The sequence below is a fragment of the Gadus morhua genome, chromosome 4, assembly GCF_902167405.1.
Source record: "Gadus morhua chromosome 4, gadMor3.0, whole genome shotgun sequence".
NCBI classification, from domain to species: domain Eukaryota; kingdom Metazoa; phylum Chordata; class Actinopteri; order Gadiformes; family Gadidae; genus Gadus; species Gadus morhua.
Window position 1 is genome coordinate 9,578,153 of NC_044051.1, and position 23,242 is coordinate 9,601,394.

The 23,242-nt window shown below is 46.4% G+C and overlaps 2 protein-coding genes across 2 annotated transcripts in view; both read left to right on the forward strand.

The window, feature by feature from the left end:
• LOC115542503 (mucin-2) overlaps positions 1 to 13,328 on the forward strand; it is a 32,993-nt gene extending 19,665 nt beyond the window's left edge. Inside the window, exon 4 of the mRNA XM_030354780.1 lies at positions 13,036 to 13,328. Coding sequence (XP_030210640.1) covers positions 13,036 to 13,288 — 253 coding nt within the window. The 3' untranslated portion in view covers positions 13,289 to 13,328. The remainder of the gene's footprint in view (positions 1 to 13,035) is intronic.
• An 8,628-nt stretch (positions 13,329 to 21,956) lies between these two features.
• The window catches only part of pcsk5a (proprotein convertase subtilisin/kexin type 5a), a 37,321-nt gene continuing 36,035 nt past the window's right edge, over positions 21,957 to 23,242 (forward strand). Inside the window, exons 1-2 of the mRNA XM_030355691.1 lie at positions 21,957 to 22,103; positions 22,873 to 22,977. Of these exons, the coding sequence (XP_030211551.1) occupies positions 21,957 to 22,103; positions 22,873 to 22,977 (252 nt within the window). The remainder of the gene's footprint in view (positions 22,104 to 22,872; positions 22,978 to 23,242) is intronic.

Sequence of the window (23,242 nt, forward strand, 5' to 3'; positions counted from 1 at the left end):
ACACACACACACACACACACACACACACACACACACCTAAACACAGTTACATATGAACTACATAGACCCACACACCCACACACACACTGCTCAGATATTTTTGGGAGCTTTTTGTCTGCAGGTGTGAGTATTTGTGTGTGTGTCTGTTTGATGTTAATAATACACCACTGTGTTATCAATTATTATTATGTGTACAGACATTGACACATGAACCTGACAACCAACTACATCACTACTATTTAGCTCTCTCCAAACCGTCATATCATTTAATTTGTGTGAATTTGTACAACCCTTCTCGTATAAGATGGACAACCTCCACTTTTAATGATGTGTTTGCCTTCAAGAAAGTTCAAATATGATGTCCCGAAAATCTCAGGACTGGCATAACTTCTTGTACACAAAATGCTAATGAAACTTTAAGCCATGCAAATGTGAGCACCAGTGGCTACAGCAAACCAAACGCTTTGTACTAAACCGGGCCTCATTAACAAACCACTGCAACTTTTAAGCGTCTTAGTAGAGTTAAAACGGATGCGTTCATGTCATATTATTCCGTCCTTGCCAAGCCACCGGTACATAACCTGCATATTAATAACACGAGACGGGGTGCGTGTATAGCTGCGCCGTGCTAGCCCGGCCTTAATGAGCTGCCGTGTGGAAAAGCATTCCTCCATTATGTGTTTTGCTAAGTGGCGTGTGTGCTGAGCAGGGTTCAACGGGGGAGATCGGAGGAGGAAGTCATGTAGCGGCAGACAGCGTTGTGATCAGCTGAGCATTCAGGTGCTCGCGCTCTCTTGCCGCTGTCTTTGTTTGATATTACAATATCTACTCAATCCCGGAGGGGCCCCTGACACACCCTTTTCGTCTGAGAGAGGGGATAGAAGCGGGATAACGGAAATAAATCATTGGTTAAAACTCGTTTGGGGAAGGCTCTTTGCAGTGGTATGGTGATTCATTCCCATTTGCCTTCGCTCAGCGGCTGGTCAATGTTATCTAATCTATTACATTCTAATATTTTCTGCTATACTAGTCTAATAAATGTGAGACTTTTATATTTGACTTTATTCTATTCTAATCTATTCTACTCTGATCTCTTCTGGTCCGAGCCGATCACATGTAACGTAATGTGATCGATCGAACGACTACAGGATCTTCCGGTTCCCCCTGCTAGACTTGGCTTGCGTTGCGTTCGCCCCAGAGTGTGCTACTCTGAAGGTCCGTGTGGGCGTGTAGTCCAGCGGAGGAACCTGCTACTGAGGTCTAGGCAGAGTCACAGGATCACCCAGGGAGCTTGAACTGAACTTTTTGTGACAGCGCCTACAGTTCCAGCTCATCACAACCCCCATTCGCTCCACACACACACACACACACACACACACACACACACACACACACACACACACACACACACACACACACACACACACACACACACACACATTACTATGAGTACACACACACTCACACACACCTCCCTCTCTCTCTCGCTCACACACACACACACACACACACACACACACACACACACACACACACACACACACACACACACACACACACACACACACACACACACACACACACACACACACACACACACACACACACACACCTCTCTCTCTCTCTCTCTCTCTCTCTCTCTCTCTCTCTCTCTCTCTCTCTCTCTCTCTCTCTCTCACACACACACCTCTCTCTCTCTCTCCCTCTCTCTCTCTCTCTCTCTCTCTCTCTCTCTCTCTCTCTCTCTCTCTCTCTCTCTCTCTCTCTCTCTCTCACACACACACACACACCATGGTGAATCAGCGCTTTCTGACGCACGCGTTCTCTGACACCAACGTTGTATGACAGGCAGAGATCTCTCCGGGCTGACTGTTCCTCTACCCACCCACCCAGGAAGGGTAGGGGAGGGGAGCAGGAGCCAATAGGGCACGATGAGTGGGACGGAACGAGGAAGACCTGGCTGGCCCTGGAGAGAGAGGGAGAGAGAGAATAACAGATGGGGTGAAGAGTGGGACAGACAGGCCCAGAGTGAAGAAAGGGTGGGGGGGAGAGAGCGATAGAGAGGGAGAGAGAGAAAAATGATAGAAAATCAGGACTGAAGAGAGAGAGACAGGCGAGAGTGGAGAAAGGGAGGGCGAGAGAGAGCGATAGAGGGAAAGAAAGGAAGAAAGAGAGTGAAAAACGATCGAAAGGAAGAACGATAATGGAGAAAGACACGCTGTAAGAGAGTAAGAGAGACAGAGAGGAATACAGCACGATGGAGAGAGCGAGAGAGAGGGAGAGAGAGGGCTGCTGAACTGCAGTTCAGCAAATAGGAAAGTGGGACGATGCCTGCATGTCAATATCTCCATACTGCTTTTCTTCACACATCTACATTACAGTTCCGCATCCGACTCTCTTATCACTTACTCCTTCTCCGAACCTTTCATTCTATTCTTTCTTTCTCCAGAGCCTCAACTCCAATGTTCGGTGAAATATTCATCCGCATTAAATATTGATATCAACGCCCCCCCCCCCCCCCCCCCCCCCTCTAAAAGATTTTAAAAAGTAATAATTTGGGTTGAAGGGGGATAGGGAACCCGTCTCTGCAGGCGTGCCCTTGGTGAAGGATGTTCTGAAGACAGAGCATCCCGTCCCAGAGAAGAGAGGGGGACCCGGGATGGCCTCTGAGACCATAAAGGATATCTTGTTCCTTTTTCCTTTTATTTTGGGGGAGGCATTTGATTGCTTTTTTTTTCCCTCTTCCTCTCTCTCTCTGTCTCTACCTCTTTCTCTACCTTTCTTTTTCTCTCTCTCTCTCTCTCTCTCTCTCTCTCTCTCTCTCTCTCTCTCTCTCTCTCTCTCTCTCTCTCTCTCTCTCTCTCTCTCTCTTCCTCTCTCTCTCCCTCTCTCTCTCTGTCTGTCTCTCTTCCTTTCTCTCTCTCTCCCTCTCTCTCCTTCTCTCTCTCTCCCTCTCTCTCCTTCTCTCTCTCTCTCTCTCTGTCCATGTTGTTTCCCGAGGAGAAGCGAGAGATCAGAATTAAAAGCAATCAAATGCCTTCGTCCGAAGGCATTTGATTGCTTTTAATTGTGATCATTCGCTTCTCCTCAGAAAACAACATGGGGTGCATTCCAAACTGCATTCTAGTATCTCCCACTGCCGTCGGTCTGTGAGCACGGTCGGAGGCAAACAAGGATGGAGGGAAAAGAAAGGAACATTAAACTCCCAGAGGGACGCAGCACACAAGGCAGAGAGACAACGAGAGAGGTAGGGAAAGAGAGGGAGAGAGAGAGAGGTAAAAAGTGAGGGGGGCAGAGAGAGAGAGAGAGAGACAGAGAGAGAATGAGAGAGGTAGACAGAGACAGACAGAGAGAGAGGGAGCGATCAAAGAGTGCTATCTCCGTTCACCGCGGGGTGCATTGCGCAGCAGAGGACCGGCGTTCACACTTCCACTGACCTCTGCGCTCGCGTGGCTGTAGCGGCGGGTCCACGGTGAAGGACACCAAGAGGTCGTTTCCCCCCCTAACCGGCCCCATCACCCCCCCGTCACACCGCGTACCACCTCCACCTCCACCCCCACCTCCTCCGCCACCACCAGCTTGACCCCTTGACCTCCGAGACCGCCACACGCATTCAATCCACGCTCAAAAACGACGATGCATAGAGTAGATCTGCAGCCCACTCAGAGATGGCTGAAATCTGGCGGTTGATTTTGGTTGCGTAAACATCCCACCTCACAAATAACTCAGATTCAAACATGCACGCACGCACACACACACACACACACACAGACAGACGCAAACCCTCTACCACACACACACACACACACACACACACACACACACACACACACACACACACACACACACACACACACACACACACACACACACACACACACACTCACACACACAGAGACAGACGCAAACCCGATAACACACACACACACGCACACACACACACTTAACCCCTCCCCCCCCCACACAAACACACGCACACACCCCTCTCAGAATACAAACACATTTCACACCTAAGGAGGGCTGGGGCGGGGCGGCGGGAGCGCCAAGCGAACCAAACAAACGCTGAGAGAAACGGTGCAGAACAGAGAGAGCTGGGGAGCGTGGCAGAGATAAGGGCGGGGGGCCGGGGGGGGGGGGGTCGGCAGGTAGAGGGGGGAGGCGATGTAGGTGGCGGAGGAAGAGGGGGTTCGTGGGGGGGGTCTCATTATTATTTTTTCACTTCTTTTTGGGGGACAAATTAAAGCAGCCCACAACAGGAACGCGGTGGGGGGGGGGGGGGAACCAACATCTGCAATGCTCACAACCTATTCAAATGTGTCTGGAGGGGGCATGCTAAAATACATCTCTGCCGTACCGCTGCATAATAAGACAAGTCTCCTCAGATGATGCGCAAGAAAGAAAAATAAAGGAAGCAATCCACCCAGGATGGCGGGAACACGGCGCGTTTGAGGTCAACGGAAACACGTTCTAAAGTTATCCCACTGCCGTGCCCCACTGTGTGTGTGGGTGTGTGTGTCGGTGTCGGTGTCGGGGTTTCGTGTGTGCGTGTCGGTGTGGGTGTTTTTGTGTGTGTCTGTCTGTCTCTCCGTCTGTCTGTCTGTCTGTCTGTGTGTGTGTGTGTGTGTGTGTGTGTGTGTGTGTGTCTGTGTGTGTTTGTGTGTGGTGCGGCGGCGGAGCTGTCCTTCATTAAATATGGACGAGTCTCTGTTGTCTCCGTGAGAAGTAGTGCGGGACTGAGAATCACACGGAGCAGACAGAATGTTTAAACCAATCCTCCTTGCACAATTGTTGTGCGTTGTTTGTTTCGATTTCAAACACAAAACAAAAGCAGTTCACCGTGACAGTAAATGCACTTATGTTGTGTGTGTGGGAGAGAGAATCACAGCAGGGCTATGAATAGAACGGGAAACAAACATGTCGTTTTCGATTTTCCTAAAGAACAATTTGTCATTTTCACCACAGTGACCTTTGGCTAACAACCCTGTCAAGATGTTACCACCTGAGTGGGTGTGTGTCTGTCTGTGCGTGTCTTTGTCTGTGTGTGTGTGTGTGTGTGTGTGTGTGTGTGTGTGTGTGTGTGTGTGTGTGTGTGTGTGTGTGTGTGTGTGTGTGTGTGTGTGTGTGTATGCAGGTTGATACCTGGGAGGGCCAGACCCCTGTAGGGAGACTCCTCTTCACGTGAAAGACAATAATGATCATCAACAGGCACCACACACACACACACAACATGCGTGCGTGCACATGCACACACACACACAGACACACACACACACACACACACACACACACACACGCACACACACACACACGCACCGGCATACACACACACGTACGCCAAAATGTAGAAGTCAAATGAAGAAGGATGTTTACTTGTTAACCTACAACTGAGATTTAATCATTGCAACATGATCATATCAATCGTGTGAGAGATGGTATCATGGAAGAAATGTTTGAAGGGATGAAATGAATAAGGCATTTAATGACGAGTGGTAACTCGGAGAGGTAGAGGAGCAGGAAGGACGAGTAGGAGGAGGAGGATCCAAAATGGGTTCCAGTCGTTCATGTTCTGAGATGAGAAAAAACAAGGTTGACAATATAGAAACTATTGAACAATTTTAGATTATTTAATCATACTTTCTAAACCTTCTCGTAATATTCAGTATTTCATTTTAGGAATACTCAGTCATGTTTGGTTTACCTCCGCTGTTGAATCTATAATGTAACTCAATGTAGGAAAATGTGTGTGTGTGTGTGTGTGTGTGTGTGTGTGTGTGTGTGTGTGTGTGTGTGTGTGTGTGTGTGTGTGTGTGTGTGTGTGTGTGTGTGTGTGTGTGTGTGTGTGCTTATTTGATTGAGTTGGTTTGTTCAAAAGAAAGGCGAGGCTGTGAACAAGGCAGAGACAAACAGAAGAGAGATCGAGAGAGAGAAAAGAAGCGAGAGAGACACAGCAAGAATGAGAGAGTGAGTGAGAGAGGGAGAGTCACTGACAGAGAGAGCGAGAGAGAGAGAGAGCAAGAGATAGAGATAATGAGGGAGAGGGCGACTGAGAGAGAGTGCGAGAGAGAGAAAGTCCTTGTGCCTATGCTGTTTGGCAATAATCACAGATTGTGAACCATGCCAATAGTGTGCACCAGATGGTCTGCGTTGCCGCTGCATCTTAGAAACCGGGAAGAAGACGAGAGAGAGAGAGAGAGAGAGAGGGAGAGGGAGAGAGAGAGAGAGAGAGAGAGAGAGAGAGAGAGAGAGAGAGAGAGAGAGAGAGAGAGAGAGAGAGGGAGAGAGGGAGAGAGGGAGAGAGAGCACGCCGATCTACCAAGCCTCTTCTAATGTGGACTCTTCTCGAGGTGTCACATAAATACCAATACAACCGGTGTCACACCCATCGTCACGTCAGACCCCCGAACTAACACCGAGCTCACACAGGGCTCAACACAGAGATCCACACCGAGGCTCCATCTGCTGAGAGATGCATCATCCCGCGTACGTCCGCATTGTGAACCACTAACAAATCAAGAGACGACTAGGAAGCAGATCACTGGAATACACAACAAACATATCTGTAGTGGTCCCTGTTGTGGTTTGGACGATTACATTAGTAATCTAATACTGATCTTTTTTAGCCAGAGAGTAATGGAATAAGTCTTTTTTTTTTTTTTTTTTACTTCATTTATTATTCATCAATAGTAATAACGATGATGCTAACGTAATTAGTACTGCAGCGGAATGGTTAGGATCACACCGTTGGAATATAAAGTGCTCACCCGTCTACATAATTGGTGTGGTTTTTCAAGGAGAGAAATGTGTTTTGTGTGCTGTTTGTTTCAACATATTTATTGTTGAAATGATTTATAAAAGCATTTCCCAGCAGGTATTTATTGTTTTGCTTCCTTCTCAATAAACTTTCCCAACCTTTTATAATTCATCAATTTGAAGCACGGTGATATATTCACAACACAAATATTTGAACAAAGAATTCATTATGTGTGTGTGTTGACATGTTTCTCTGAATTGTTGATAGGGAAAGATTAATTCCAGGTAAACCATTTCCCTTGTTTATATTAGTAGGTAGACTTGTCATACTTTTTCATCACCTCTTATAATCCTGATAGGACATTCTTAGATAAATACCTTTTAGCCAAACATTTAACATATTACACAAAATGACCTGATGTTCAGATCTTAAACCTGAATCGGATGCACTGATGAATATGCAGGTTGATAACTATGACTATGAGGTACATTTATGATATACTTCTCTTTCCTTTAGACACCGGTTCTTTCTTTAGATTTTTTAGTTCTTACTGTATAACTCGCTGTTATTCTCTGATTATAGTTAAATATCCGGCTGCCAGTGCTGTATCTGCTTATGTAATCAGAGCTAGCCTACACTTGTCTGCACTCTTCCAAACCGAGCACTAGACAATGGGCCGTGTTCCACACAGAGATTTGGATATGATAGCGCGCCAATAATAAACACAGATTTCTACCACAAATGGACAGCTGGCTGGTCTGGATGAAAGAAAATCATCCGGTCCTGAGAGGATTCACTTTATAATAGGAAAAATAATCAATGACAATCTGTTTCCTTAACTACCAAAAATAAATAGAAGCCAGGGGAAATACTGCTTACTCAACACTGTCTGCCCGGAATATAAATATGTATATATTTTTGGTAACTCCACTTTAGGCACTTACATTTTTTTCTTTCTGGGAATCGGAGTGACCCGATTACCAGTGCTTTGTTTCATGTTTTCTTTGGCACAGAAAAGTGTGGCTGCACAGATGTTCAGGGGACTCTCTGAACATTTTGTCGGGAACTTAAGTAGCACAACCTAATCAGTCGAACACCATCGATGGAAGTAACTTTTAATCAGTGTCTGACAATGACAATGTCAAAGATCACTCTCTGAACTCCATGTCCCGTAATCACACAGTGATTTCTGTTCATCAAAGTCAAATTGCTCTTCTTAATCAGAAACGTATTTATCCTCTTGGGCTCTTTGAACTATGTCGTCTGGTAGGAAAATATTAGCTGGTGAAGTCTGGAAGTTTTTTACTGGTTGCCTGTAAATGAGTAGTTATTTTACCATCAACTCACTTTAGAAATAATAAGGATGGCACATATCTGCCTGTTACCAAATGCTTGTATCATTGATAACAATTGAGATATTCACTTAAATATTAAGTGAATGATTAAAGCAATTGTACATTCCGCAGTAGGTGAATTAGAGTTGCTGTAGTTAAGATTTAAGGGCTATATAAAATGCAATAGTCATCCATTAGCTATTAGTGAATGAAATGCTATGTGAGAATATCTTTTCTAGTTGAGTGCAAGCCTGCCTCTGAATGAGGCAATTTTGATTTTAGACCCCTCCCACCTCATTTCTGACCAATCGGGCCACCTCTTCCGTGATTGTTTTTGGGGCATCCATCTTGCCTTGTCAATCGCACGGTCCCACACCGCGTTGTAATAGCTCTACCACAGATAGAAAAGTAGGAAGGAAGCGAACATAAAGGGAAAGGAACGTTTTTTGGGGGGGGGGTTATTTTGCCCCTTTTTCTGCTCTGTCTCATCAATCTCAAATCATACCTACTGCTGCTTTAAATCGAGAGCAAGCGCCCTGCAGTCCCCCCGCGGGTACGCCGCTCCGCTCGGAGCGCCGCCCGGCAGACTGCTGATGCTGCGCCACGGCCCTCTCGACGACGGGGAAGTAAAGTGGGATGGACCGGCCCTTCATGGGGGTCAGGCGTCCAGGGGCTGAGGTGTGATAATTAAAAAGCAGGGGGGGGGGGGGGGGGGGGGGGGGAGTGGCTCCCCAGGGCGCAGAGCTGTGGCCGCCGACCAACACACGTGTTGAAAGCAGAGCAGAGGTAATTGTCTCCCCCCCGTGGAGATTATTAAAAAGTTAACTTACTTGACTAATTCATGTTAATGGGTGAAGCTCGGCCTTTTGGCTCTACGTACCAGAGACTCATTTGTACATTCGAGGGGCTTGGCGAGATTTAGCCACTGGGTTATTTTAGGTTTTTAGTACTTTTCTTGTCTGGGAGGACCCAAGAAGATTGGGTGGGAACAAAGAGCAATGGATTCATTCAGTCATCATGACCATCAATCGAAAAACACAAAACAGGAACAGAACTTGCTTGGGATTACATTCGACATAGGACATTGTATGGTGTTTTTAAGATAGGGGCAGGATTGTCTCAGGGTTACACTGTATGACTTCCAGACAAATATCTGCAGTATACCTGTGGTCGCCTCCCTTCTCATTTATCTTCAGCCACTGTAAGTCTGTTTAGGATTAAAGCTTATTCTAAATAGTAACGTAGTAATACAGTCAAATGTTCTTCTTGTTTCCTTCTTTCCTCAGTGAAGTAACCCCTTTTTTACAATAACATTTGCTATACAACATTTCATTGTGGTTGTTTTTAATATAAATCACCCAAATTGCAGTGAAATTACATAACATTGCTGGGTCAGAACCTTAATGCTAATGAGCCTTCTTGTTTTTGTATGTGTTTTTATGTATGTGTTTTAAGGCAGCAGTTGTAATGAGTGACCCTGAGATTAAAGTAGTTGATGGTGTTTGGGGGAGGTCCCCCCTGCATTGTTTTGCGAACAATCTTGCTTGGAACCCAAAAGAAAAGTAAAAGTAAAGATTCAAACTATTGGATCATGTGAGATAACTATTATACTATTGCGTTGTCGTTCTATGGCTTCAAAAATCGATCCACATACATCTTTGCAAACCTCTACACCCACCTCATGGTTCTGCCTGAAAACACTCACACACTGAAGCACATACACACACACACGCACACACACACACGCGCACGCAAACACACACAGAAAGATATTGCCACATTTGATTAGAAGTTACTTTGTGCAGTACTGCCGTTCTAATAAAGCGCAATATAGCAGAACACTGTCTCAGAGACAGAAGCTCACCGCAGTGCAATAATTCCCATCACAGCTTTTAATTCAACTTGTGTTGCTATTGAGTTTGTGGTTTAGAGCTCTGCACTTTGTATCGTATGTCAGCAAAAGGTTTCTCCCAGTTCAGCTAAAAGATAGTGTGACATTTCTACAGACTTTTTGTTCCAATCTGTGCACTCAGAAAACTTTCTCTTTTGTTTAGCCAGAGTAAAAGGCTATAGTTAACCGGAACCCACATCGACTCATTTCAAGGGTGCTTTGGGCTGAGATATATTGTAGGCAAGTGCCTGACACTAAGTACTAAGTGCATTCCCATTTGCCCACAAACTGCATAAAACCATTCTGTTTATAAACAAAAATACACTATTGTTAACATAGACTTATATATAGCAACAGGTCATTTAGTCGGAATTAGAATCAAAGTCACACTCTACGTCGACTGTGATTAGCACAAAACCCACTTTTGTACCTTTTTATCGGCCGTTGTTCCCCTTAGTGTATTCAAAAAGAGCCAATTGGATTTACCTATTGACCACTGAGTTTGCACACAGGTGGTTGTTGGTTCAAGCCGCTCAATAACACTTTGTCCATTGGGCAGTTGGGACAAATCGTGTTATGTTCCCAGTGCTTCCTCCTCTGTCTGCCAATGTTTGGTCTCTTAAGGACCCGAAGGTACTTGTCACAGTGCCTCAATCGCACGGGGCCCCAAAGGGGCCGCAGGAACCAGAGGTGAGGGTAAGGGGGGCCTCTACAGGGAGCTCCGCAGATGGAGGTGGGACGGAGTGGGAGTTCATTGCCCTATGGGTTTAGAATAACAGCTAGTGACTCCGTCGCTCGGCATCCATCAAATCAAATTTGATCTACTTTGACGACCCGAACCTCCACCAAACCCACACCCACCCATCAACATCCCCACCATCACCATCCCCACCCCCACCTCCACACCCAGGTTTAGCTATGGCTGCTTGGCTTTCATCCAGACTTTTCCAGAAATATTCAAGATGAGGAAGAAGGCGAAGAAGGCGAAGAAGAAGAAGAAGAAGAAGAAGAAGAAGAAGAAGAAGAAGAAGAAGAAGAAGAAGAAGAATGAGGAATAATGAGGAAGAGCAGGAGGAGGACAATAACAAGAAGCAGAAGGAGAATAAGAATTAGAAGGGGGAGATGGAGGAGGAGGAGAAGAAGAATAAAAAGGAGGAGGAGAAGAAGGAGAGGAAGAGAAAAAGGAAGAAGAATAAGAAGAAGGAGAAGAATAAGGAAAAGAAGGAGAAGGAGAGGACGACAACGACGAGTTGACGATGATGAATAGGAAGAGGAGGAAAGGAAAGAGGAATAATTGCTCCCTGGTGCTTTTTGTTCCCACTGACTTTTTACCGTTTGTGTGCATATGCGTGCGTGTGTGTGTGTGTGTGTGTGCGTGTGTGTGTGCGTGCATGAGTATGTGTGCGTTCTTGCCAGGAGGTAGAGATGTGCGATGTTCTCGTAACAAGAGCTAAGGCAGAACAGATCAAACTCAAGTGGTTTGTTAGCGTGAACAACAGAGTGGAAGTACCCCCCCACCCACGATCCTGCTCTGCACCCCCCCCCCCCCTCCACCCCTATCCTGCTCTGCACCCACCTCATGGTTCTGCCTGAAAACACACACACACTCAGCCACGCATTCACACTCCAACACACAAACACACACTCACGCAAACACAGATGGGTGCATACACACGCCTGCGCACACACACACACACACACACACACACACACACACACACACACACACACACACACACACACACACACACACACACACACACACACACACACACACAGAAACACACTCATCCCAGGCCCTGATGCCTGGGCACCTCTCTCTCTCTCTCTCTCTCTCTCTCTCTCTCCCTCCCTCTCCCCCTCTCTCTCCCTCACTCCCCAAGCATCCCTCCCTATCCCGACGCTCCTATCCCCGGACGGGGACGGGGACGGGAGACTCAGTTTTCCCGACCCCGGTGGTGGGGTAGTGGAGGAACACCACCCCCCCCCCCCCCCCCCTAAGTAGGACACTGCATAATCAGCAGGCAGTGCAGCAGAACCGAGTCACACATTCCAAACAGAGAAGAGACGGAAGAATGGTTGTCCACGCCCGGGAAACGCTCAGCCGGCACATCGACCGCTGACGAGCGCTTTAATTCAGCACCCATGCTGAAATGTTTCCCTTTTTTCTTTGTGTGTGTGTGTGTGTTACATGATCTTAAGTGCTCATCTGTTTATTCAATTTCCCCGCGAGTGCACTCGAGTCGCATTATGTAAGTGACAATGAACCGTGCTGACTTTAGCGTCGGTGTCAAGGCGTCGACGGGGGCATTAAAAAAATACTCCCGGTGTGTGCAGTTTCGTTTCTTCTCTCGGCGGTTTCGACACACGCCGTTCCGGCACTGCGGTGTGGTGTGGCCTTTCCTCTCTTTGGGATTAGTTTTTAAAGGCTTCTCTCGGTTTTGTCTGTTGTCGTCAGACTGTTTTTCAAGCAGCTATGTTGCCTTTATTTTCGGCTTCCAACCTTTTGTCACTGCTTTGTTGTTTCGCTCACCGTTATAGCTCTGCGTATTCTGCACTTCTTTTTTGCACCAGTCAATGTTCCTTGGAGTCCCTTTCATCTGTTCCTTCTCAAGGTTTCCTTCCCTTGGATTGGAGTTTGGTCGTTTTATTTGCCCCTTTGGAGGGCCGACGGTCAGGGTTCTGTTGTGTAATGTGGAGCCTGTGAATAACTTTGAGAGTGTGACTGTGATGACGGTTTAAATCTATAAAACAGACTTCTTGGACTCGAGCAAGTTTTAGATGCTGATGCATTATATAGAAGATCCTCTGGTTTAGAGGATGTCACCACTAACTACAGTCTCTTCCTCTCTGTTGTTCCATCTCTCTCTCTGTCTCTCTCTCTCTCTCTCTCTCTCTCTCTCTCTCTCTCTCTCTCTCTCTCCCTCCCGGTTGATCCATCTCTCTCTCTCTCTCTCTCTCTCTCTCTCTCTCTCTCTCTCTCTCTCTCTCTCTCTCTCTCTCTCTCTCTCTCTCTCTCTCTCTCTCTCTCTTCCACCGCCTCACTCTTCTTTCTGCAGCGTGGAGCATGACTTCCGTCTGCAGGAGGGCCAGGTGGTGAGGAAGTGGAAGGTGGGGGACCCCCCAGAGGGCTCGCCTCAGTGCACGGCCAACCCGCCGACCCAGCCCGGGACCCCCCATCGCCAGGACTCCCCCCAGCCAGCGCAGCAGCAGCAGCAGCAGCAGCAGCAGCAGCAGCAGCAGCAGCAGCAGCAGCAGCAGGCCCCCGGGTCGGGCAAGAAGCACAGGAAGAAATGCTTCTGGTTCCTCTGAGTGATCCTGCAGGAGGAAGAGGAGGAGGAGGTAGAGGAGGAAGAGGAGGAGGAGGTAGAGGAGGAGGAGGAGGAGGAGGTGAGGAGGAAGACGGGGAGGAGGTGAGGTGGTGGAAGTGAGGAGGAGGAGGACTGGAGGAGATGGGACGGAGGAGAGGAGGAAGAGCGGGCGGAGAGGAGGAAGAGGTGGAGGTGGAGGTGAGGAGGAGGAGGAGGAGAAGAAGAGGTGGAGGAGGAGCAGAAGCAGGAGAACCGTCGGGGGTTGGGAGTTAAAGGAAAAGCCCATTTTTGATACTGTACTGTACTGTGATGCACTGTGTACTTTGCTCTCAGAAAAAAAAAAGAAAAAAAGACAATGCAAGATGAAAGGAAAATAACAACAAGCAAAATCACCAGAGGTGGAAGTGTGGACAGTTGTTTATGTATTCATTGCGCCGGGACTGCTGCAGTTGTGGACGTCACGGAATAAAGAGGCTGTTTTGACCGGGACGTACGTACATGTTGTTCTTACTGAACGGAGTTTCTACATCCATGTTTGTTCTTACTGAGTGAAGGGGGAAAAAATCATCTGCATTTTCAGTACTGACTTGTTTCTTTTATTTCTTTTGGAGTCCTGGTACAAAGAGATGAAAAGTGCTGATAGTGAAATGGTTCCAGAAGTTAGGTCCACAATATGAATCACAGTTTCGGGTGCAGGGGAAGATAAAGAGAATATCGCTGGTTGGGGTTGAGGGGAGGGAGAGAGAAAGAGAGAGAGAGGGTGGGGAGAAAGAGAGAGAGAGTGGAGAGCAAGAGAGAGGGATGGAGAGAGAGAGAGAGAGAGAGAGAGAGAGAGAGAGAGAGAGAGAGAGAGAGAGAGAGAGAGAGAGAGAGAGAGAGAGAGAGAGAGAGAGAGAGAGAGAGAGAGAGAGAGAGAGAGAGAGAGAGAGAGAGAGAGAGAGAGAGAGAGAGAGGGGGGTTCAAGAGAAAAAGAACAAGAGACAGAGAGATAGACCAAGAAAGAGAGATCGAGCGAGCGAAAGAGAGAGAGAGGGAACGGGAGATCAAGTGAAAGAGAGAACAAGAGAGTGATAGAGCAAAGGAGAGAGTAAGTGGGAGATGAAGAGAGAGCGAGATCAAGAGAGAGAGTGAGATCAAGAGAGAGAGCAAGAGAGAGAGATTGAGAGAGAGAAAGGTGCACTAGGAGGTGTCTTTGCCAGTAGACTGATGAGGGTCAGAACACCAGCTTTTATATCCAGACGTTAAAGAAACCAATTATTATGACCTGTATTTAAGAGTTTTAATACAATCGATGATGAAATGCAAATGCTACACGCTCGCACACATGCACACTCATACATGCATACACACACACACACACACACACACACACACACACACACACACACACACACACACACACACACACACACACACACACACACACATACATCAGACACATACGCACACGCACAAATACAAATGACACATAAAGGGAGATCATGGGTGAGGTAATTGAACGAGCGGTGTGGTTCTGTAAATAAAAAAGCCATTCTGCTTGGATGCTATATTTCAGATATGGATTATTGCTCTATAAAAAAAAGTATTTTACCACAATGTCTTTGTGTGCCGTCATTTCGGTTTTGCAACAAACTGATTCATAAGAAGTGGGAAAAAAACAAGACGCTCAACGTCCATTGATCTTATGACATAATTCGAGACCAATTTGAGTGTCGGAAATAGTCCGGACGAGAGACTTCCTGGTCAACCCCGGCTAAATCCAAACATCTTCCGTGGCTTTCTAAAAGGATAGAACGGTGCATCTTCGTGGAACGGAGCAATGCAGGCGATGTCTCTCTGAGAGGGCCAACCTTCCCCGGTGCCAATCCGGGGCAAAGTCTCCGGAAAGTTCCGCCTCAGACATCTAATGGCTGAAGTTTGAGACAAGGCCTTTTTATATTCATATATATATAAATATATTTGTAATTTTTTATTTGAAGTTGAACAAAAATAACAGTTAAAACAGCATGTGAGGGAACACATCAAACAAGCTCTCTCTCTCCTTATTTATCACTCCTAGTTACGACACACACATAATCTACAATCATAATCATCAGACTTCACGCGCAACATTTGAAGTGAAAGACGTGTTTCCTTTCTATCGAGTCGATCCAGTCTTGCCTCCGAGTTCTCTTTTTTTAAACATCCACAGGTCGAAGAAGACGTTGTCGTCTTATTCCTCACATTCCACAAACAAAGCCGTACGAGTATCAGAGCTTTAGCAGTTCTGTACTGGAACCCTTTCTGGGACATTGTGAGGAATCGTTTTTCGTCCCCCCCCCCCCCCCCATCAGGGGAAAGCCTGGCCTGTTTTTACCGATCCGTTCCACGGTGTTGCACTTGGAGTGGGTTGCGGCAGCCCTACCCCTGTGCGTGGATAGATAGCGTGTGTACCTGATAGATGGCATGCATACCAGATAGATAGCATATGCACATGATAGATAGCCTTTATACCCTGCGCCATGCTCCGCAGGTCTATTACTGCTACGTTTGTCTCCTCTGTTATGTACACGGGGGCTATCTGTGTGTGTTCACGTGGACACGATCAGAGACACACACCCACACACACAGACAGACAATCAAAAGCAAACAAACACACACAGACACACACACACACACACACACAGACTAGATCACACACACAAGCAACTAACCACACAAACACGCACACTTGAATACAAATTCACAAGCAAACACACAAACAGACAGACACATGCACACACAGGATCACACAAGCACACAACTAACTACACACAAAAACACGCACACAAGAACACACTCGTTCACAAGCAAACTCACATACACACACAAAGACAGTCACACACACACACACACATAGACAAGCAAACTCACACACTATTGCACACGCACACACACACACACACTCACACACGCACACACACAGACACATGATATGATACCCCCACGTATAATGACGCATCTCTGCGTTTGATGGCGTCCCAATGCAAACCGAAACGCCATTACGAGTAGCCCTCTACTCACAACTCCAAAGAGGCACACACAGTACACACACAATAATGCACACACACACACCGGATGAGTACGTACTCCTAGCACACGCATGCAAAACAGGAGCAAGCCCTTTGATATTCTGCACGCACAACCGTACATGATTGGTTGTGTGTGTGCAAAGTATTAAGCCTGCAAGTCTTTTAACATATTGTTGTGGGACTAATACAATGTACTACCCCCACCCCCAACCACCACCATGTATTTCTCCCATTTCACTGTGTGCGTGTGCATGTGTGTGTGCATGTGTGCTTGTGCTGGCGCTGCATGTGGCTGTGAGTGTGGGCTTGAGTGTGGGAATGTCTGTGTGTGTAAGTGTTTGCGTGTGTGTGTGTGTGTGTGTGTGTGTGTGTGTGTGTGTGTGTGTGTGTGTGTGTGTGTGTGTGTATGTACGCACGTCTGCATGTGTGTGTTTGCGTGTGTGTGTGTGTGTGAGAATGTGTGTGCGTGTGTGCGTGTGCCTGGGTGTGTTTGTGCGTGTGTGTGTGTGTGTGTGAGAATGTGTGTGTGAGAATATCTGAGTGTGAGCGTGTGTGTGTGTGTGTGTGTGTGTGTGTGTGTGTGCGTGTGCGTGTGTGTGTGTGTGCGCCGTGCTACACACTGCGTACAGGCAGCATGGAGGAGTTGTCAGTCATTAATCCCCTATACGCTACAGCGTGGCCCGCAACCCTGATGACAGAGCAGCAGAGTGGTAGAGAGAGAGAGAGAGAGAGAGAGAGAGAGAGAGAGAGAGAGAGAGAGAGAGAGAGAGAGAGAGAGAGAGAGAGAGAGAGAGAGAGAGAGAGAGAGAGAGAGAGAGAGAGAGGATCTGAGCAACTGAGCACCTGAGCCTGGAATGAGGAACAAAGGGAGCTGGAAAAAATATATATCCGGGGCTAGGAATCCATAAAGACGGGGAGCGAGAGAGAGAGAGAGAGAGAGAGAGAGAGAGAGAGAGAGAGAGAGAGAGAGAGAGAGAGAGAGAGAGAATGAGAATGAGAGCGAGCATGCAGGAGGCAGAGGTGGATGAGAGAGAGAGGGGGGGGGGAGGATGGGGGGGTAAGAAAGTGAGAAGAGAGAGGGGGAGGGGGGGGGGTGAGAGAGATGGAGGAGGAGGATGGGGGGGGGGGGGGGGGGGGCGGGGGGGTTGGGGGTTCTGCGGTGAATGGAAAAGGGTAACTATTTTGTCAGTAGCAATGCAGCACTATTCAGGTCGGCTGGCACACGCAGAAAAGACAGCAGAAAGGTTTTTACGCGAGAAGCCATTCAAACTGCCCCCGGTTCCCCTCTTAGTCGTCATGGCGAGACAAAGCAAGGCAAAGACTTGGTGTCTGCGATGAGCAGGTCGTTAAGAGGCTTGAACTGATGAATCAAGGAGTAAGAGGGTCACCCAAACTCACCTCAACTACCCCCCCCCCTCCCTCTCAAGTCTCTTCAAAAAAACATCGGGGGTCAAAGTTATGGCACTCATGCCAGTCAAAGCAGCATCGGAAGCAGCCTTGACGCTCACAACATCAACAACAACAACAACAACGACGACTCCTCCAGAACGAAGGGGAGTAGAGAAATAACGATGTCTCCGGGCGTCAACAGGCGAGTGTGCATAATGGGCGCATGTTGAAACACAACGTTCGTCGGCGCATCGACATCCGCGCCGACTACAACGGATGGGCCTCCGCGATCAGCGCTGCAAAGGGGGGGGGGGACATCCCAGCAGCTAATAGGGCATGAGTCATGGAGCCCGCGCTGCTGTAGACGCATTACGATGCTGTAGACACGTTAGAATGGAGGAGGTCATCTCACAGTCACTCAGTCAGGAGGTGGGCGCACGTAGGGAGGATTCCTCCACGTTGTGTGTGTGGAGTGTGTGTGTGTGTGTGTGTGTGTGTGTGTGTGTGTGTGTGTGTGTGTGTGTGTGTGTGTGTGTGTGTGTGTGTGTGTGTGTGTGTGTGTGTGTGTGTGTGTGTGTGTCTGTGGAAGCCAGTGTATAACGTCATCAGGGCTGGTGGTGTTATTATGCGAGGAGTGAGGTGTAGCGAATGTAATAAGTGCTGGAAGACTTTGTATTGTTGAATGTCTTTGAATATTCATGTCGATGTGTACACCTTACAGTATACTTATGAATACAGAATAATGAGCTGTTAACATTCTGTTTAGTATTATTGTTGATAGTATCATTATTTTAACAGGAGTAACACATTATTAATAATATTAATATTATATAGAGCTTGTACACAGTGAAGTCACATCTTAATGACCGCCTCCATTTTGAAAGCATAGCCGTATAGGATTGTTATTGGTAGTAATGGAGTTTTGCCACTGTTCAATCGTGGAATAATTTGTCATTATGGGGAGACATTGTTGGAGACAATGTTTCTCACACGAGACAGAGCGTAACACATTTTTTATTCGCTTAGGTTATGATATATTTACGTCGATTTTGTATTTTATATTACTATAGCTCTCTCAAGGCATCTCACACGTTTTGACAACAAACAAAAAAAATCCAATGATGCATTCCGATATATTTTGATATATTTAACATGACTTGTCGGTGTATGAAAATGTTTTCATTTTGTAGCTGCAGGTGGCAATAGGTATAGAGCTAAACAAGAAATCATAGAATAAGCTCAATCGCTAGCACGCTAACTGCTAGTGTGCTAATCGCTCGTGCACTAACGGGGTCATCACCTATGTTCCCCAGGTCCTATGTTCCCCGGTCACATACAAAGCGGAGAACATAGGACCCGGGGAACATAGATACGCTCCTGCACTAACCACAAAGGCCACACGACTTATGGCGACCTAGGTTTGATTCTGAAAAAAATCCCTGCTCTGTCTTTAAGGACATGTCCATGAAGGCACAAAAGGAACATAGTTGACTAATAGGAACTTTACTGGAATGTTGTTGTGAAACTAATGGAAATTCTTGTTCATATATTCCCAGACTATAGCTACGTAGAGCAGAAAAACTCAAACTCCTGACATTGAGGCTTTCTGTTCAACAGTGAATCTACAGTCTGCTGGCACCATTGTTGGACTTTTGCAGAGGTAACGGTGGAAAAAGCGCATGCAAATTCATCTCAATACTTCTGCAGCATACGCCCACCTATGCTTCCTACTTGCTGGCCACCAGTTTACTCACTTGAAACCACGATACAGATGGACACAGAGCCCTTAGGATCCCGGTGGCTTTCTGTGGTGCAGAACACAGCTCTGTCCTGAGGAATCTAAATGCATGATTCATCTGCCTACACTTTTAGAACTTTGATCGTTCCTCATTTTGTTTTTTTGTTTTATTGTCAATTTGCTATTACCTTGTGTCCGCCCACACGCCAACTAATGTACCTGCCCAACCATCCAGATGGGAATTCATCTCTTTTTCTCTCTCTCTCTCTTGCTCTCTCCCTATCTCTCTCTCTCTCTCTGTTTTTCTCGCTCTCTGTCTGTCTCGCTCACTCTCTCCCTCTGTCTGTCTGTCTGTCTGTCTGTCTGTCTGTCTGTCTGTCTGTCTGTCTGTCTGCCTGTCTGTCTGTCTGTCTGTCTGTCTGTCTCTGTCTGTCTGTCTGTCTGTCTGTCTCTCTCTATCTCTCTGTCCCTCTCTCTCCCTCTGCGTCTTTCTCTCTCTCTCTCTCTCTCTCTCTCTCTCTCTCTCTCTCTCTCTCTCTCTCTCTCTCTCTCTCTCTCTCTCTCTCTCTCTCTCACTCTCTCTCTCTCTCTCTCTCTCTCTCTCTCTCTCTCTCTCTCTCTCTCTCTCTCTCTCTCTCTCTCTCTCTCTCTCTCTCTCTCTCTCTCTCTCTCTATCTCTCTCTCTCACCCCCTCTCTTCCCTTCTACAGAGAGCGGGGGGGGGGGGGGCAGATCGGGGGGTGGAGGTCCCACAAGGCAGTCAAGGTGCTCGTGAAGGTTTCTGACGATCACTTCCAGGGGAATGTGTGGCTGTTTTGCGAGGCAGGCTCTCAGAGGACATGTTAGATAACTTCAAAGTGCTGGGGAGGCTTCGCAGAGAGGTGCTTTTCCTCCTTTGTTTTGCTCAGCTTTCATCCGTTTTGTGTTGCTTTCTTCCCCAAAGCAGAGTCGATGATAAAAAGAGAGGAACTTGAGCTTTTGCATTTCCTTTTCACTTTTTGCGTTTATATTTATCTTCTTGTTGTCAGTGTGTGTGTGTGTGTGTCTTTTTGTGTGTGAATATTTCTGTGTGTGTTTGTGTGTTTAGGCTGCTGCACAATTCAATTTGGAGACATTTGGATAGAAATATTAACGTTTTTAAATCTCAGAGGTGGTTTCTAACAAGACTAGATTCTTGCTAAACCGGTAAACAGACCCTCAGTAATGAATAGTTCAGCTTTACCATCCCCAGCATGAAATAAAGTCTGCAGATGTTCCATAAAAAGCCAAGATTGTAGACCGAATTGCAGGTCGTTGAGAAAACACTCCAGACTCACGTAACTGTTTAGTTCCCATCATAACTGTTTTATTCTCTCACGTTTTTCCCGTATGTTATTTCGAAAAATGTGCATCAAAATCAAGAACCGCCTGGGGATGTTTTCCATAAGTAGCTCCAGCACGGTGGATCCAAATGGAGCAAAAATAAACATGGAAGGGTGAACCATGGTGATTAAATTAGCTACACTGCAATTTGCACACAGGAAGCGCTACGACTTTTTTTTAAAAAAAGAAGTGAAGTGGCAGATGTCCATTCAGTTTCATGTTGAATCTAACAAAATCCTTTCCGTGCAAATCAGGTTGGCATGTTTACGCAAAATTGTCAGAATCTAATATCCCTGATAATTCCTTGTCTTTGTGACACCAAGAATTTCCCCGTTATAGAGACCTACATCTAATATAGGCCTATTTTCGTTCACTTTGATTGAAAACAGCATTTAATCTTTTTCTTTATAATATTTCCCACCTCTAATAAAATAGGAGTGAAGACATTTTGTCGTGATAAAGGTCGATTCGAACTTAACCTAGCATAATGTTTAGCATCACGGTCTTTAAAACCTTTCGTCCATGTCAAAATGTTAAAAAATAATGACCTCCATATTTTACCTGTCAATTTGAAATAATACTATTTAAGACTGAATACGTTTTGTACGAAGTTATAGCTTTAATTAATATCTCAATGTTTTAACATTTAGGCCTATAAGGAGTGTTTTCAGTGGCTTTCATTGGGAACAGTTAGCGCGCCGATCAGCCTCCCCTCTGACCTCCCGTCCCTCAGAAGAGCCGTGAATAATCACCAGATAAGGAAACGGATGAGTCTTTTGATATGTACGACTAATAATAATAAAAAATAAAAATAAAAAAGTGAACAAAATCGTCCCTTTTTGTTTTACCATCTGGTAACACGCCAGCAATCCCAGACGGGGTGAACCGGCTGCCCCGGGAAGGGGCGAGGATGTCACGGTGGCCGGGCCGGCGCTCTCATATTTAAGTAGAAATATGAGCCTCTCGGGTTTGTTCTTAATGAAGGTGCGTCTTTGCAAAGTGTTCGGTGCACGCCTGCTCGCCGCTGCGCCAACTAATCTACGGGGGGAAAACGATGAGGAAAAAAACCTAAAAAAAAACAACCCAAATGACCACAATCCACGCAACAGACAACTTCTCAACTCGGCAGGAATGGCGGGGTTGTATGCAGCGTTGGTGGTCGCTTTATTCCCCTTGTGCAACGGGAAGATCTTCACTAATGACTGGGCCGTAAAGGTGGCCCACCGGGACGCCGCAGACAGGATAGCTGAGAAGCACGGCTTCACGAATATGGGTCAGGTAGGTTAAACACCTCCACTTAATAGAGTTTTCAAATATATCCACCATGTTTGAATAAATCGATAATATTGCAACGTCGACGAAGGACACTTTGAGTAGGCCAAGGCATAGGCCTATGCTGTCCTTCCATTTTTGGACTTCATGATAAATGTTCACTGTAAAATGAGTATTTGAGAATAATGGGCAATTTATGTTGTCTATATCCTATAGGCCTATAAGCACCAATTATCAGTTTTTAGTTTTTATTAACAAGTTTTTATGTTAATCTGATACACATTACTTTGTTAATAAGTGAAGCAGGCCAGACATTCGCCCTTTTCATTATTTGTGCAGGGCTTGCTTACTCTTTCCAATATACATTTTAGAATATTGATCATTATCAGTTGGATTAAGGACTGCATTCATTGCATTACAATTGGTGCGTGTGCGAGTGCACACACACACACACACACACACACACACACACACACACACATACGCACGCACGCACGTGCTACGAGTGTCTGTACGCGCACGCACGCACACACACACGCTACAACACCCCATCACGCAGTCCGGACGGACTCTTGGCTCATGTTGCTTCAGACTGAAAAACAAGCAGTGGTGTAAGGTAGCCCCTTTAATAAATAATACAACTGGTGTTTTTCCATTATTTAACGTTTGGCTGCTGACTCATTCGGGGGATGACAGCATGGCGGCGACGTCACAAATAGCATTTCCTTTTTCTCTCTAAAAGAGATTGTCTTCCTATTTGTGTTTGTTCTGTCAGATAGGACATCTGGAAAACTATTTCAGTTTCCGCCACAACGACACGGCGAGCCGATCCACGGTGGCCAACCGGATTCTGTCAGAGCGCATCGCCAAGGAGACCCAGGTAGGGCGCTGCAATGGGACATGTCTTGAGGTGCACTCGATATCCATTCCTGCATAATTCATTCACAGCATGACGGATTATTACCACTCCCTCTTCTCCCAATAACGATTAATACGTGCAAATATTTGTAATCATATAGCCACTACTTGTGTAATCATAAAGTAGTGGCTTCTATTAGAAACCCACTTCTATATGTGTATGAGTATAGTAATAGTAGTGGCTTCTGCTACACAGTCACAAGACACTTTGCTTTCCTCGCACATGC